This window comes from Crocuta crocuta, unplaced genomic scaffold, assembly GCF_008692635.1.
Source record: "Crocuta crocuta isolate KB4526 unplaced genomic scaffold, BGI_CrCroc_1.0 scaffold62, whole genome shotgun sequence".
Taxonomy (NCBI): domain Eukaryota; kingdom Metazoa; phylum Chordata; class Mammalia; order Carnivora; family Hyaenidae; genus Crocuta; species Crocuta crocuta.
Genome location: NW_027529173.1, coordinates 6,702,115 through 6,720,127, shown reverse-complemented (window position 1 = coordinate 6,720,127; position 18,013 = coordinate 6,702,115). Strand labels below are relative to the sequence as shown.

The window sequence follows — 18,013 nt, the reverse complement described above, 5'->3', positions numbered from 1 at the left end:
GAGTTTGTGTACATGGGAGCATATGCAATTTCTGACGAAACAATATATGGCTTTCCTCAGAAAGTCTCTGGTAAGTCTTTCTTACCATCACATCCAAATGAAAGAAAAAAACAAAAGATAGTTTAGATGTTGGTCAAAACTAGGAGAGGAGACTTTTAATGACATTCTAAGGAAATAGATTTATCCTAGATCATGAGAGAGCAGTTAAATTTTTTTAAGCTTGTGAGAAATATAAAAATAACTTTGAAATCTAGTTTACTGGCCCAGTGGAAAAATCACACACATTTAACCACAGGAATAGTCATGGGGATTAAAGGGTGGAATACATGCAAGAAATCTAAGGCTTTGGTAACTATTTAAACATAGGAGATGAGAGGGACAGAAGAGTTACAGAAGACCTCCAGATTTGTGGCTTGTGTGTGGGGTGATACTGTTTGCCAAGACAGCAGACAGGACGAATAAGAGGTTTATAAATTTCAACTTGGGGAATGCTGTGTTGGAGGCCTTGAGATTCACCCCAAGGAAGCTATGAGTAAGCAAATATGTTGTGCAAATATGAACTGAATTGAAAAATAACACTGGATTTGCAGGTTTGGATAAGTGGAGAAGCAGGCCTGAAATCCAGACCTCACTAAGTTTAAAAATAATTCAAAGGAGGTGATGAAATGGAGGTAGGGATTATTTACTTCTTTTTTTTTCTGAAAACAAGGAAGGAGAGAGCTGGGGGTATTCTTTCTTTCTTTCTTTTATATATCTATATCTATATATCTATATATATATAGATATCTATATATATATATCTTTATTTTATTTTATTTTGTGCGAGCTAGGGGAGGGTCAGAGAGAGAGGGAAACACAGAATCTGAAGCAGGCTCCAGGCTCCAAGGTGTCAGCACAGAGCCCAATAGGGGCCCAAACCCACAGACTGTGAGATCATGACCTGAGCTGAATCAGACGCTTAATGGACTGAGCCACCCAGGTGCCCCCTGGGGCTATTCTTTCAAGAGAACATACAGATGAGGAAAAAGATTATATTTGTTGTTTTTTTGTTTTTGTTTTTTACTATGAGAGACACAAATATATTTTTGGCATATTCAGAAGGAGCCAGTTAAAAGGAAGAGGGACAGATGCCAAGAGTAGTTGGTCAGACAACATCCAGGACAGGAACTTAGACAGAAGCAATGTCACCAATCTGCGAATAAGACCTGCTAAAAAGAGGTGAACATTTTCTATAAAACTAGAGACAAGAAAGTGTGTGCACTTGTGAATTCACAAATCTCAATGAGTATATCTGAGAGAAAGTAGAGTGAGGGAAAAACAGAAAAAGTCACATTATCTATGAAGTTTTAAATATGTTCACTGCTGAAAGCAAGGGGCATCAGTGGAAAAGGGACCTTGAAGGGACTGCATAATTCTGGAAGGTCATCTCCCAAGTAGGGAAGAGGCTCATGTTTAGTGCTTGGTGAGCAGCACTCACTGATTGCTCAGCTCTGTCTGGAAGCCGTGCATGGAGGGGCAACAGGCTGCCAGCTGGTGCTGCCAGGGCGCCCACGGGAGCTCGGCAAGCTGGGTGTGGGAATGAAGTACGTGGGTAACCGGATTCAAGCACAGCTTGGAGATTTCAGGACAAATGCAACAGAAGGAGACAGACTGTTTTCCAGGCTCAAAGAAATTATGCATTTCAGGTTGGATGAAGTAGGAAATAAAGTCGTGAGGCATGACGAACTGTGAGAAAAAGCGAGGGTCAAGAGAGGAGAGCTGTCCGCAAGTAAGCTGCTAGATGAAACAGTTAAAGTGAGGTGTAAAATTACTTTGAAAGAAATGGAAGAGAAGAAATTGAGCGACAGGATTCATGTCTATCTTATTTTCACAAAGTAGTTGGGAGCTCCTGGATGGTTCAATGGGTTGAGCATATGACTTTGGCTCAGGTCATGATCTCATGATGTGTGGGGTTGAGCCCTACATCAGGCTCTGTGCTGACAGCTGGGAGCCCGGAGCCTGCTTCGGATTCTTTGTCTCCCTCTCTTTCTGCCCCTCCCCTGCTTGCACTCTGTCTCTGCCTCTCAAAAATGAATAAACATAAAAAAATAAAGTAGTTTAACTTTACTTCTATAATTCTTCTTTATTTTTATAATGCTACATTAGAGAAAAAAATTCTCCTTCATAGTTGAGGAACTAAAGATGCAATAATTAAGTACACTGTTCCATATTTCTAAAATTGGAGATTAGTCATGATATAGAAACAAATTTTCTGATTGCAGAGAGAGAACACTGATCTCTATCTTTAAAACAGATCTACTTAATTTGTATGTTTGGAATAAGCACTTGTGTTTTTACATAGGAAGTTCTTATTTTAAATAATCTAGGCCCATCTTTCTGTCCCCATCACTATGCTTTTATCCCTTTTGCTCTTTCCCCATTCCACCTTCTTATACATCCTATATTCCAGCCATACTCAAATGTTATGGTTTGAATCTTGTTTGCTCAAAAGATGTATGAGGCCTTATCCCCCAGAACATCAGAATGTGACCTTATTTGGAAATAGTTTCTTTATGGTGGTAATCAAGGTAAAATGAGGTAATTAGAGTGGGTTCTAATCAATATTACAGGTTGGTTTCCTTCTCAATGGGAAATCTGGACACAGAGACAGGCATGAACACAGGAACAATGCCAAGTGAAGATGAAGGCAGAGATCGATGTGATAAATCTCCAGGCCAAGGAACACCAAAAATCACCAGCAAACCACCCTAAAGTGAGAAGACATACATGTAACAGATTCATCCTCAGAGCCTTCAGAAGGAACCAACCCTACCAGTACCTTGACCTCAGTTTTCTAGCCTCTAGGCATCTGGTCCAATAGATTTCTAAGCAACTGAGTCTTTGCTACTTTGTTAAGGCAACTCTAGGAAGCTAATACATATATCATACATTTTACTTGCAATTCTCTAGGTTTATTTTAATTTTTTCATAATTTTGTGTTTTTAGTGATGTGTTCCTTCTATATAATGTTCCATTTACAACCTCATTCTTGGGCAAAGTTTTATTTTTCTTACAGACTGGGCTCAGGCATTTCTTCTGTGATGCTCCCCTTGACCCACCATGGTTCTTAAAGCAGATACTTCTCTCCAAAACCTTAACAACTTGTATTTACAGTGGCTGTTGCCTTACTGGAATCCTGCTAAGGAAAGCTAGTACCTTAAGGGCAGAGCTCATGTCTTACTTATTTCTCTTCATATGCTCAAACTTTGCCATCCTGACCAGCTCTGCCAATCAAGAGCGTATATGAAAAACAAAAACAAAACAAAACCAAAAAAATGAGTGGATGCACATCTCAAAATAAGAACAATTACAACATGTAAAAGGAGTTGAATAATTGGGCCAATTTTACATTTTTTAAAGTAATAACAAGATAAGGCTCTCTTATGTAGAACTCTTCACTATGAGTCTTCTTATTTATACTCTAACATAAAAACCCTACAAGTGACTATCAAATTTCTGTAAAGTGAAACATCAAGCAACAGATAATAATTTTATCATTACTAAATTTTAAAATGACTTTGGCAAACTACAGAATAATTCCATGTTCCTGACGCATGCTAGAATCAAGACTTTGAAACTAGTCAAGACACAAACAGCAAAGGGCTTCATTTATTGGATATGTGGACATGAACTTTGTCTTTTATGGTGTCTTTGAATGCTGGTTGAGGATGGGGAGGAATGCCGTGGAGTTCTGAGACAAAGTCCTGAGACATGTTTTGTTTCTTTACTGCATGGGTGGTTCAAGGTATGCTTACCATCTGTGACATAAGAGTTATGAGAATTTTATCTCCTGTGTACTTGACTGCATTACATCAAAGTTAGTTTTTGTGTCTTTATTTGTTCACATTTATCTTTATATAATTCCAACTGTCACATATTGAAAAATGTTTATGAAGTTTGTTATGAAGTTTGGCAGAAAGTATGATGTAATAAAAGATTTGAGATTTCACTAATGGTTCCTCTGTAGTCTTATATGTAATATAAAAACAATATTGTATATGTAAATCATACTTGCTATAGCTCAAAGAATTTCCCTCATCATTTGAGGTAGTCTTCAAAATAACAATATAGGAAATGGAGCAAAATATTAATTATCCCATTTCTAAATCTTTTAATGTTTATTTGTTTTTGAGAGAGAGAGAGAGAGAGAGCGCGCGAGCAAGCGAGCATGGGGGTGGGGAGAGGGAGAGGCAGAGAGAAAGAGACACAGAATCCGAAGCAGGCTTCAGGCTCTGAGCTGCTAACAGTAAGCCTAGTGCAGGGCTCGAATTCATGAACTATGAGACCATGATGTGAGCTGACGTTGGAAGCTCAACCACTGAGCCACCCAGGCACCCCTCAATCACCTCATTTCGTGTATAAGATCACTAGGATGAAAACATTAATCATTTGATTCAGAGTGGCAAAACTATTTAATAACTGAGTTAAGACTGGGATTCAGAATTCCTTATTTCTGGTAAACTGTCCCCTACTGTTTCTTAAAGGTAATCAATATGTATTTTTAAATTATTATGCTCAAAAAATAATATCACCATATATTTACAGCTTCCTTAACTTATGGTAAGAAAAGTTATCATAAATGGATATTATAACTATATTTCTTTCCTCTGATGGATAAATTTACCTCTTTTTAGATTGTTAATATGCTATGAACATATTTTAGACATTATTATATTGATTCTAATACTAACCTAAAAATTAAAACAATTTTAATTATGGAGAGATACTACAGAGTTAAAAATAAATTACTCAACCTAGTCACTTAAACTAAGTGCATTTACTGCTATGAATTTACACAAGGGATATAGGACTGCTGATGCAAAGGGGCACATGTACCCCAATGTTCATAGCAGCACTCTCAACAATAGCCAAAACATGGAAAGAGCCTAAATGTCCATCAACGGACGAATGGATCAAGAAGATGTGGTTTATCTATATAATGGAATAGTACATGGCAATGAGAAAGAATGAAATCTGGCCATTTGTAGCAACATGGATGGAATTCAAGGGTGTTATGCAGAGTGAAATAAGTCAGTCAGAGAAGGACAGATACCATATGTTTTCACTCATATGTGGAAAAGGAGAAATTTAACATAGGATCAAGAGGGAGGGAAAGGGGAAAAATAGTTAAGGAGAGGGAGGGAGGCACACCATAAGAGACTCTTAAATGCTGACAACAAACTGAGGGTTGATGGGGGTGGGGAGAGGGGAAAAGAGGGGATGGGCATGAATGAGGGCACTTGTTGGGATGAGCACTGGATGTTATATAGAAACCAACTTGACAATAAACTATAAAAGAAAATAAAAATCTAATAATGTATCCAATGAAAGCCTAAAAAAATAAAGTGCATTTCTACTTTATTTATGATGTTTTTAAGAGAAATACTCAACTCATTAAATCTAGACATCACTCTTTCTCATTCTGTACTTTCATATATGAAATAAATATGTCAAAATATATTTTATTCAAAAAGGTAAATAAGTTACTCTCCCTATGCTCTAATTTTTGGTGATCTTTTAAAGACTTAAATTATTTAAATTATTTCACACATTTGACTTACTCTAGTTAATGCAGGGAAATATTTCCTTTGATTCATGTATTTTGACATCCACAAAACTTCTTTTAATTTTCTTTCATTCGGGTAATATATATTTATTAAGCACTGACTGCAACAGGCACTTTAAAGATACTAGATAGCAGTGAAAAATACCTTTTAAAGTTTACAGACTGGCACAAAAGGGAGTAATGCACATAATAAACGCTATAACAGAGATATGCAAGTGTTTTATAAGACAAGACAAAACAAAACAGCAACCTAGGCAAAGTTAGAAAGGCATCTAAGAAAGGAGTGAATTGAGTCTTGTAGGATTTAACATTCAGGAGTAAAGGGACAGTAATTTTCCAGACAGACATAACTGCATATGCAATGACATATCAAGACACTATGACATGGTAATTTAGAGAATGAAATTAATTGTTAATTGAAGATGAGGTGACAATACACAATTGTGGAAGATGAGATTGGAGACAGAAGTGAAATCAGGTTTTGACTCCATCTGCATGTAGTAGGAGTCTGTGAAATTCCTTTGTCAAAGCTAGAGAGCAATTTAGCCTGCTCCAAGCTGGCATTCTGGAAAGGTAAGAATGGGTGATGGATTGAGGGATTAAGAATGGAAAAATAAAGAGGTACCTTAGAATCAGTTTAAGATATTTTGGCTGAATCACTGTTCCTTACGTGCTCTAGGGGTCCCAGGAATCAATGGCTATTGCTGCAAGTTCTAAGGGGTTTTGTTTGGTTCGTTGGTTAAAAACCAAGGAGTTTTTATAGAGTTATTATATCATCCACAGTGGCTCTATGAGAATGTAGGTATGTACATATAATTGTATTTTTCTATTCTATAATAGTTTTTATTTGTAAAAGAGTTGCAAAAATAGTACAGAGAGTTGCTACATATCCTCTACCCAGTCTCCTTCCTTAACATATTATTCTGCTGCATGACGACAACTAAGAAACAGATTGATATATTATTATTAACTAAACTCCTTACTAAACTGTACATCTTGTTTAGATTTTACTAGGCTTTTTCCCCTCTATTTTTTTTTTCTGGTTTAGTATTCCATCCAGGATGTGATATTACATAGTCTTTACATCTTATAGTCTCTTTTGATCTGTAAAAGTTGCTCAAATGTCCCTAGTGTCTCATTATTACAGTTTTGAGAGTACTTGTTAGGTATTTTGTAGAATGTTCCTCAATTGGGTTCAACAAATGTCTGTCTGTTCTCATGGTTAGTCTGGTGCTATGGGTATCTGTGACAAATCCCAAAGGGCTGAAGGGCCATTCAATAGGACAATATTATCACATCTTATCAAAGGTTACTTGCTATCAACAAGATATCACTGACAATGAAACTTTATCTGAGATTGTGTTTGCCAAGCTTCTCCATTTTAAAGTTACCTCCCACCCCCACCTCACTTTTTGTCTCTCTCTCTCTCTTTTTTTTTTTTTGGTGGCTGTTTTTTCTTTTTGTTTGTGTGTTTGTTTGAATATACTTGACACACAATGTTACCTTAGCTTCAAATGTACAACTGAGTAATTTGACAAGTTTATATATTATGCTATGCTTACCACCAGTGTAGCTACCATCCATCCCATTACATCCTTGTTGTCACTTATTCATTTTCTATTCTTTGTACAGAAGGCCCTCAATACAGTCCACACGCAAAGGGGGTCTGCATAAGGGAGACATTAAACACCATTTCCTAAAGGCAGGGGTTAAGGGGTGAAATATCTATGCATACTATCTGGGATTCTTTTGGAATTCTTTAAAGGAACTTCTCTCCCATATATTCAACCCCATTTATCTAGTTATTCAATCATTTATCTTTATCAGTATGGGCTTATTTCAAAGATACTTATTTTATACTTTGGATTATAACTCTATACTACATTATATATTTTACTGTTAAAGTTGTTCTAGATTTTGGCCATGAGGTGTTCTTTCAAGTTGGCTCCTGTAACCCTTTGACATGGCCCATTCTTTAATTTCTCTAGTACTTTCTAGCTATGTTCTGAATATAAACTGTAGCATTTGCATATTTTATCCAAATAACGCTGGAGGAAAATGAAGTGTTTTTCTTGACACTGTTATATATAACATAATATCTATGAATCTAGACACAACTTATTATTTGGAAAGACTACCATGTTTAAGCCATTGTATCAATTAGGACACGTAGTAAGAGATGGAAATAGCATGCAAAAGCACATATTTCAGTATATAGTAAATAAGCTTCACTTAAAATAGTTCTCCATACATCACATTTCTTTTTGGATGGGTAATGGTAAATCTAAGGTAAAAACAGCTTTTAAAAAAGTACAAAAAGTATAGTTAGGAATTCTTGAAAGTTGAATTGTCATCTTTAACTACTTTAAGTGACTGGTGTGCCACCCTAATCTTTGTAGTAATAGCAAAGAAAAGCACTCTAAGATTAATTGTACTTTTCATTTCACAAATTAATTTTCTCTTCAAAGACATTTGTTACTTGTCCTATAATACATTGTTGCCTTAGTAACTACCAACTTATCTGCTGTATGCAGCAGCACTAATGAAAAGAATATTACAAAACAATCAAAGAAAATGAAAAAAAAAAACCCACTAGTGATATTCTTTGATTTTAATGTCTAGAAAGACCTATTACAGATAGTTAACCATTATAGACCGTTAGACCATCTACGTTATCTTCTAACAGACCTACAAATGCTAGACAAAAATCCAATCTGATTTCACAGTCTCTGCGTTTCATTTCCCACGTGGCAAACCCTCTAGCTCACTCCCCTCCTCAAGTTAGCAGCTTCTGATGCATTCCCAATGCTCATTTACCCACTCAGCATATTTTGTGTCCTTGGCAAGATGATATGAGGTTGTAAAAGGGATTTATACTGGCAATAAATAGGTGTGAACCTGTACTTAGGTTTTCACTAATATGTAGCTTTGAATGCATTGACTTAATAAGAGGAATGGCACAAATGAAACCAGGAGAAAGGTTACCATAAACTTGGGAGTCAGAGGTCTGGACTCCAATTCAAACCGGCAATGTTCAAAGCTGTATGATGCAGTGGGGTCCTCTGAGATTCATTTTGTAGCTTTTGAAATAGATGATTTAAATATTTTGCCTCCCAGATCTCTTCTAGTTCTGAAATCTGTGATGCTCTGATAAAAATTCTCCTTTGATAATTCCTCAGATAATTAATTTACTCACTGCATTAATTTCCTGGAGCAACTTCAAATACACCTGTGTCTTTTCTTGGAGGCTTTCTCCCCCAAAATGTAAGCACCGGAGGCTTGAGTTATCTTTATGCAAAGAGAAATATATAACTCAGGAGAGTAATGAAGACTTTTGAGATCAATATTTTAATCAGGCACATGTTTAGCCTATTTTGTACAGGATAATAAAAGTTTGCATTATGAAGCTGTTTCTTAAGAAGGGAGGACAGTCAGTATCCCTCCCTCCACAGAGGCCTGTTCCTTTTATTCACTCAAACCCTAGGCCAGTTGAGCTATCCAACTGTGACACAGGCCATAGTTTCTTTCACATTGAATCACCCAGAGTTCCAGCACAAAGTGTAAAGAGATGGAAAAAATATCTATTCTTTCTTTTCCACTTATATATTGCTTAGAGCATGTTATATATTGAATTGTGTCCCCCCAAAAATTCATGGGTTAAAATCCTACACCCTACCTCAGAATGTGATCTTATTTGGAAATACAGTTCTCAACAGATATAATTAGTTAAGATGTGCTCATAATGGAGTAGGTGGGGCTTAAACCAATGTCTGGTGTCCTTACATAAATAAAAAAAGAGAAATCTCGATATAGACTGGGAGACCACCATATGCAGACTGGCCTTATGCTTCCAAATGTCAAGGAACTATTAGAACCTAGAAAATTCAGAGAGAGTAATGGAACATCACCTTCCCAGAGGGGACGAGAGCCCTGTTAACACTTTGATTTCAGACTTCTGGCTTCCAGAACTATAACACAACATGTTTTTGTTGTTCTAAGCTACTCAGCCTGTTATACTTTATCAGGGCAGCCCCAAGAAATTAATACAAGCTATAACACAGGTGTGTGATGTAGCAGGTGGGGCTTGGATTCTTTTTAATATCTCTTTCAGCTAATGTATTTGTACCATCACTGATTTACAGATTTCTGTTGCCTATGCTGCTGTTTAGATTAGAACACAGGCCAGTATATATATTTTTATTGGTTATGAGGCAAATGGTTTCAAATATGCGGCTTTGTCACTTACTAGCTGTGTTAATTAACCTCACTGATTTTTGGTTCCCTGATAATATCAATACTAGATCTAGCATAGTAATATAAGTGAAAAAAAATACAGAGGCAAATAAAAGAGTATTTGGTGTGAAGATAAGATTGGGGACCCTGCAGCCAGGTTGAATGAGTTCAAATTCAACTCTTCCTTTTACTAATTTTATAACTGAACTATGAGCTCAGTTCCATCATTTTATTTATTTTTATTTATTTTCACTTTATTTATTTTTTAATATAATTTATTGTCAAATTGACTTCCATACAACACCCAATGTTCATCCCAACAAGTGCCCTCTTCAATGCCCATCACCCACTTTCCCCTCTCCCCCAAACCTCCATCTACCCTCAGTTTGTTCTCTGTATTTAAAAGTCTCTTATGGTTTTCCTCCCTCCCTCTCTGTTTGTAACTTTTTACCCCTTACCTTCCCCCATGGTCTTCTTTTAAACTTCTCAAGAGACAGATACTATTATAACATTCATTTTAAAATGATGAGTTTTGTCATTTTAAGAGACATGATTTATATCTCTTAAAGATGCCATGAAGTCAAGTAAATTAATGTGTAAAGAAATCTTAAAAGACTGTCTGGAACACAGAAAGTATTCAATAAACGATATCTAAAAGTGTGTTGCAAACTATGATGAAGCGTACATATGCTGTAACAATATAATTTACAGTTAGTAAATAGCTTATTGATGAATGCACTTACACTTTAGTAACACTTTCTTCTTTTAAAAAATTTTAATGTTTTTAATCTATTTCTGAGAGAGAGAGGCAGTGTGAGCAGGGGAGGGTCAGAGAGAGAGGGAGATACAGAATCCAAAGCAGGCTCCAGGCTCCGAGTGAGCTGTCAGCACAGAGCCAGATATGGGGCTCAAACCCATGAACCATGAGATCATGACCTGAGCTGAAGTCCAACACTTAACCCAGGCACTCCTCTCCTTTTATTAAAGTAATATCTACACCCAACGACTGCTCTAACTCACGACCTTGAAATTAAGAGTTANAATGGAGATTCCCTAAAGAGGATCACTTTTGTTTTCTTGGTAATGGGTAGAAGGCAGAATGAGATGCTCTCTGACTCTTCTCTGGAATTCAGACAATCCACTTAAAAAGCAAAACATGGAGGAGGCACGTGCGGGGATGAGCACTGGGTGTTATATGGAAACCAACTTGACAATAAACTATTTGTAAAAAAAAAAAAAAGAAAAAAAAATTAAGAGTTAGGTGCTCTACCGACAGAGGCAGACAAGTAAGTGTGTTGCTAACTCTGACCTTTTATTTAAGTCAGTATGCCTCTTAGCAGCAGTAATTTGGATATTTACGGAGATCTAAAGAGTGACAATCACAGATGAGGGCTATAACCAATTGGGTCAAATTTGCCCAGGGAACCAGAAGAAACTTAAAAATACAGACTATTTCTGGTTTTCATTAGTCTGTCCATTTCCTCGTGAAAAAATATTTTAGAGCAGAATTTTTTTTGAACATCATATTAACTGTTCTAATATGTAAATAAAAAGCAAAGAATTTAAGTAGATTTCACATGGGCATGAAGAAATGGGAACTGATTTTTTTTAAAACTGCTTTTAAAAGTTTCTAATGAAATCTTGGGGTGCCTGTGTGGCTCAGTTAGTTAGGCAGCTGACTCTTGATTTCAGCTCAGGTCATGATTTCATGGTTCATGGGAATGAGCCCTGTATCGAGCTCCATGCTGACAGTGTGAAGCTTGGTTGGGATTCTCTCTTTTCCTCCTGCCCCTCCCCTGCTCACTCACTCTCTCTTTCAAACTAAATAAATAAACTTAAAAAAAAAGTTTCTAATGATCTCTTTGCATTATTATATGAATTGAGATACATTGTCTATACATCACTCTCATTGGTTATAGTAAATAAAAATAAGTAGACAGTCCAATCTCCCATCTTGCTGTATACCTCAAGGTGAAATTGTTTCTTTGCTGTTTTGCTTTGTTTTGTTTTGTTTTATCAGGTAAAAGACTACCATTGCAAAATACCACTTGCTTCATATGTGTCTTGTCTTATAAAAGAAGACAAAAGCATTAGTAAAACATTTTATTTTAGGTTAGTTGGAGGAAATAGAAACCACTGAGACTTTAAGAAATGTACTATAGGGGCACCTGAGTGGCTCAATTGGTTAAGCATCCGACTTCAGCTCAGGTCATGATCTCACAGTTGGTAAATTCGAGCCCGTGTCAGGCTCAGAGCTGACAGCTCAGAAACTAGAGTCTGCTTTGGATTCTATGTCTCCCTCTGTCTGCCCTCTCCCACCTGCACTCTGTCTCAAAACATTTAAATTTTTTTTTAAATATTTTTATTTATTTCTAGGGGAGAGAGAGAGAGACAGCATGAGCAGGGGAGGGTCAGAGAGAGAGAGAGGGAGATACAGACTCTGAAATAGGCTCCAGGCTCTGAGCTGGCAGTCAGCACAGAGCCCAACGCGAGGCTCGAACCCACGAACCGCGAGATCATGACCTAAGCGAAAGTCGGACGCTTAACCGACTAAGCCACCCAGGCGCCCCATCAAAACATTTAAATTAAAAAAAAAAAATGTATTATGTTATCACATTTATTCAATTTTATACAACTTACCCAGGAAGTATATATTTGGAAAACAGATTGTCTCAGGGCTGTGGATAAGTTGTAGTCTTCAGAACTGTGGTGGGTTTGGTGTCCAGCCCACATAATATTAACCTCTGCAAAACACATAATTTGAAATGAGCCATGAGAATAAGAACAAAGTAACTTACATTTTCAGTTATGTATTTTGCTCTTGTTAAGTGAGGAAGAAAAATCTGGAACATCTCTGAAAAACCTAGCCAATATAATTATAATTGAAATAAGCTGTTTCAAATGACTTTTGGAAACAGAGAGGGTATTAATTACAAACAAATAAGAAAATTGAAACATAGCCAATAAGTATGCGTAGTATATGTGATATAATGAAATACTTCCAGCAAGCTGAAACAACTTCCAAAATTTATAATAGCTAATGTGTTTTTATAATATGACAAATCATAAAAGCTAACCATCAATGTTATAACAATGCAGTCAATGGATGGTGATGATTTTTCAGTATGTGATAATATATTTATAATTAAAGAAGAATAATATAATGGGAGAAATGGTGGATAAATTATGGAATGAAATAGTAAATAAAATTCCTTCCTGATGGCTTTTTAAATGTCTCAAAATCTGTCTATTGGAATAAGAGGGAGACCAGAGTAATACTTGGTCCTATCTAACAATTCATTTTTGTTTACAGAAATATATTAGTTAATACTTCACATAGAGCTCTTCCATACCTTACAAAAATGTCATCATTTTAAAAATTTTCACACATAATTGCTGTTTATCCTTAAAATAAGAAATGTAAGTTATATGTTTTCATCAAGTATTATGCAGACTATTCACATACAGCCTTGTAATTCATTTACATCTCAAAGGGATAGTTTCTTGTTTTTTCTACAACAAAATGTCACTGTAGTGACCTCCTTAGGAGATAGAATACAAGCCCACATTTTTCATTCTGTGCATATTTTTTATTTCCTGCCAGAATTATAGATACCACATTACAGTCCATTTAGTTTTTTTTTTAATTTTTTTTTAATTTTTTTTTTTAATTTATTTCTAGGAGAGAGAGAGAGAGCGTGAGTAGGGAGGGTCAGAGAAAGAGGGAGTCACAGATTGAAACAGGCTCCAGGCTCTGAGCTGGCAGTCAGCACAGAGCCGACGCGGGGCCGAACCCACGAACCGCGAGATCATGACCTAAGCGAAAGTCGGACGCTTAACCGACTAAGCCACCCAGGCGCCCCAAGTCCATTTAGTCTTTAACTGTTCTTAGAAAGTATGTTCTTAGTTCTAAACTAACTATAATTAAGTTCTTTGCTATAAATATAGGAGATAAAATTAACCATGTGATATGATCACCGTATCCATGGCAATATGTATTAGAAATTAAATTTTTTAGTCTTGCACAAATGGGGACTGAACAGTGAACCTAATGGAAACATTGGATATTGATCTTTACAGTAGCCCTATACTAGTAGTTAAAAGACCTGGCACATGGCAGAATAATTTGTTAGAAGATTTTATGAAAATCATGGAGCTGTAAATAGTTATATTTTCCCTTCCCCACCAATCTGGGTGGACTTCTCGGCTTTCCATTTAAGAAATGAAAACTCTCTGGACAATGTAGGAGTTACCAAATAAAACTGCAAAAGAATTTTTGGTAAATAAATGATAGCTCAGATTTAAGAAGGACTTAATTCTGTTAACATGGAAAGATAATGATCAGACTTATGAAAAGAAGTCCCCATCAGAAGTCACTACTATTAAAGTTATATATTTTCGGGGGGGTAAGTATTTTCATAAACCATAAGTTTATATGTAAATTACGTCCTTATTGGTTGATATTCTTTTAAGTGTATTTATTTATTTTGAGAGAGAGCGACAGAGCACATGGTAGGAGAAGGGCAGAGAGAGAGAGAGAGAGAGAGAGAGAGAATGACAAGCAGGCTCCACGATATCAGTACAGAGCCCAACGTAAGGCTCAAACCCACAAATCATATGATTATGACCTGAGCCTAAGTCAAAAGCCGGATGCAAAAGCACCTGATCCACCCAGGCACCCTGATTGGTCGACATTTTAATCATTCCTAGTAATGACCCTATATTTCTGTTCAACCAATTAAGGAAATTGCTCTCATACAAATGAAAACTACTTCATCATAATGACCCCAAATTTCCCAATCATAATCCGTGAAATAACCTAGCACCTTAATCTCTGTTGTATTGACTAGTTTATACAGCTTCACATAAGAGATATACAAAGAATCCTGTAGCCCTTGTTATCTTCAAATATTGTGTGACAGACCATTAAGACATAATAAATTTGATGAATCTACTAAGCCTTTTAAAATTCTTTGCAGAGTTAGGCCCTGAAATAATCCAAACATCATTTTCTCTTTAGAACATAACCAGTAGTAAACATTTCTGAACCTATTACTCAAAAACTTCATTATAAAAAAATCATTGTCCATTTTGTTGGTCTTTTTGGAATTTACTTTAAAAACTCATCATAACGCATGCATGTTATGAATTCAGAAGGGAATGAGCTAATGAGATGATCCCAATTAGAGAGTAATAGTATATATTTAAACTACTTTCTATAACTTCCACAGAAGCTAAATGGTGGAACAAAAAATCCACAAAGGTGGAGGTTAAAGACCTATCTCTTTGGTTGTTTTAAAAGCATTTACTTCCTATCACAAACTGTGTGTAACACAAGACTTTGTTCAATGAAGTACAGCTGTATAAACAGGGTACAGAAACTGGATCTTACTGCCTTACCTCTGTCACTTTTCAGAACTAGGAAAAAACAGAAAAAATATAACTTTTTTTTCCCACAGTTTATATGCACCTTACTTGAAGTAGATCATTTACAAAGTGGTTATAAAAACGAAATTTATGGAAAATTTCACAATAGTGCACATGCAAACATATTCATTTTCATGAATATTTGAATTGATGAATTATCTGTTCTAAGGAAGAAAACAAATATTAAAGAGGAAAAAATAACATTTTAGGAATATATTTCTTTGTATCAATGAACTAATGTAATTATAAGTTATAGTCCATAACAATTTTCTTTTCATATGAGCAAATTACAGATTTTACAAGCATACTATATGTTATTATGGCTATTCAATAATATAGCTAGAAACAGTACGTTACTTTCCAGTATTAAAGTATAGATTTGTATAAATATATTTTATTAGTGCATTGACCAATCACTCAATTTGGCCAAAATTTAACACAATACCTGTGTTTATATGTATGTTACATCCTCGAGTTTGTTAACTTTTTCTATTCTTTTTTTTAAATTGAAGTATAGCTTACATATGGTGAAATCCATCTCTTTAGTATGGGGTAATATGAATTTTTACCAAACAAATACAGCTGTATAATTGCAATCAAGATACAGGACAATTCCAACCAATCCAAAAAATTCCTCATTGTACTTTGTGCTTGTGGGAAGTAAACTCTAACATGGCTCCCTGATCAGATGATGAGATTCTGGACTTTGAACTGATAACGTAATGGGATGAAACTCTTGGAACTTTGGGGAAGGTGAGGGTGTTCTGACTGTAGCAGAAAAATGAATCACTGGGCTCCAGAGGGCTGCCTATGGGAGGTAGCCTCTAGGAGGGCCCCAGGGACTCTTCCCTCATGGATGTTCATCCCTTATATAATCCTTCCCATTGAGTGTGGACTGGATTTAATAATTCCCTTCTAATGAATATCATTTTGGCAAGGTGATGGGATGTCACTTCTGATACTAGGTTGTAAAAAGGCAGAGGCTTATGTCTTGGGTGCTCTCATATTCTCAAACGCTCTAAGGAAAGTCAGCCACCATGTTGTGAACTGCCTTTAGGAAAAGCACATATGGTAGGGAATTAGGAGAGGCCTCAAACTAACCAGTGAGGAATTAAGCACCTCAGCTCAAACTCCACAAGGGATTGAATCCTGCCAACAACCATGTAAGTGAGTTTGGAAGCAGCTCTTCCCTCAGCTGATCCTTCATGTAACGTTGCAGCTAGCAGACAGCTTAACTGCTTAACTACAACCTCATGAAAGACCTTGAGCAAGAAGCCCTCAACTAATAAGCTGTGCCCAGATTCCAGACCCACAGAGACTATGAGATAAGCGACTAATGTGTTACAAAGAAGTGGATAATATAGTGGTCAATCCCCTTGTCCCCATTCTCCCAATCTCTCACATCCACTGATTTGAATTCTTTCCTATAGTTTTGCCTTTTTGAGAATGTCATAAATAAATTACAACATATTTAGCCTTTTGAGTCTGGTTTCTTTTACTTAGCGTAATACATTTCTCCATTTTATCAACATAACTTCATGCTCTTCCTGTAATAGCCAAAGAAATAATGATGATAAAATTGATGCCAGTGCCAATTTATTCAATGAGACTGATATTCTTTGTTGGAATTTATTCTAATCTATACTTTGCCCACTAACTATCAAAACACAAATTGCTAAGTATATCTAAAAATGTCAAACCAATGAGAATAAAATTGACAAGTTGGCTGGACCTCCACATTTTTGTTCGACAGGTTTTGTATATATCCAGATGTGTAGCATCACAGAAACCAGTCAAATAAAGAACTGACCAATTTTTTCTCTTCTTATCAGAATGTTTGGAAACATATAGATACTAAATCATTTCTTTCAGAGGAGGTAAACATGATGGCACTAAAATTCTCACAAACACTAACTAGTCACTCTAATCTTTCTAGGAAGCACAACTTTAATACTTTTTTAAAACATGATATTCAAATGGAAGCTTTTAAATTCTATCATGTAGAATTTTAGGATGAGAGTTCTCCATTTATTTGTTTATATAATTTCAAAATTTAAGCAAAACAAAAGAGAATACAGATTTTCAGTATGAAGTAAAAAAAATCCTTAAGAATTTATATAATTTTTTCAATCCAAAATTCTGTTTCTACAAAACAGGTGAATAATAGAGAAGGGGGGTGGGACAGAGAGGGAAACAGACCTTAAGGGACTCTTAGATACAGAACAAATTGAGGTTTGATGGAGGGGAAATGGGCAGGGGATGGGCTAAATAGTGATAGGTATTCAGGAAAGCACTTGTGATGAGCACTAGGTGGTGTATGTGGGTGACAAATCACTGAATTCTACTCTTGAAATCAATATTGCACCATATATTAACTAACACAGGTTTAAATAAAAACTGGAAAGGAAAAAGATGACTTAAAAAAACCCCTCAAACTTCTGTTTCTATACAATGCACAAAAAATAATGTAATGCCTATTATTGAGTTATTTAAACAAAATCGCAAAACTAATCAAAATCACATTGATAACTATCTTATTGCTACCTGACAGATATACTTTTATTACAACAGAAATGTCATTTTACAATTTTGACATATCCACAATTATGTCAATTGTATTCTTTTTAATTGCATTTGAGAAAGTCTAAGAATTAAGATTACATTTAATCATATGACATTTAAGTTGTAGATTTTTAAAAAATTTATTTAGCACTAATCTATTGAATGTGTACTATACACAAATATTTG

At 35.7% G+C, this 18,013-nt stretch overlaps 1 protein-coding gene across 2 annotated transcripts in view; it reads right to left on the bottom strand.

Moving 5' to 3' along the window:
• AGMO (alkylglycerol monooxygenase) overlaps window positions 1-18,013 on the bottom strand; it is a 330,508-nt gene that overhangs the window by 199,836 nt on the left and 112,659 nt on the right. For both annotated transcript variants that reach the window (XM_077757623.1, XM_077757624.1), the window contains one exon: window positions 12,479-12,582. In XM_077757623.1, the coding sequence (XP_077613749.1) occupies window positions 12,479-12,582 (104 nt within the window). The remainder of the gene's footprint in view (window positions 1-12,478; window positions 12,583-18,013) is intronic.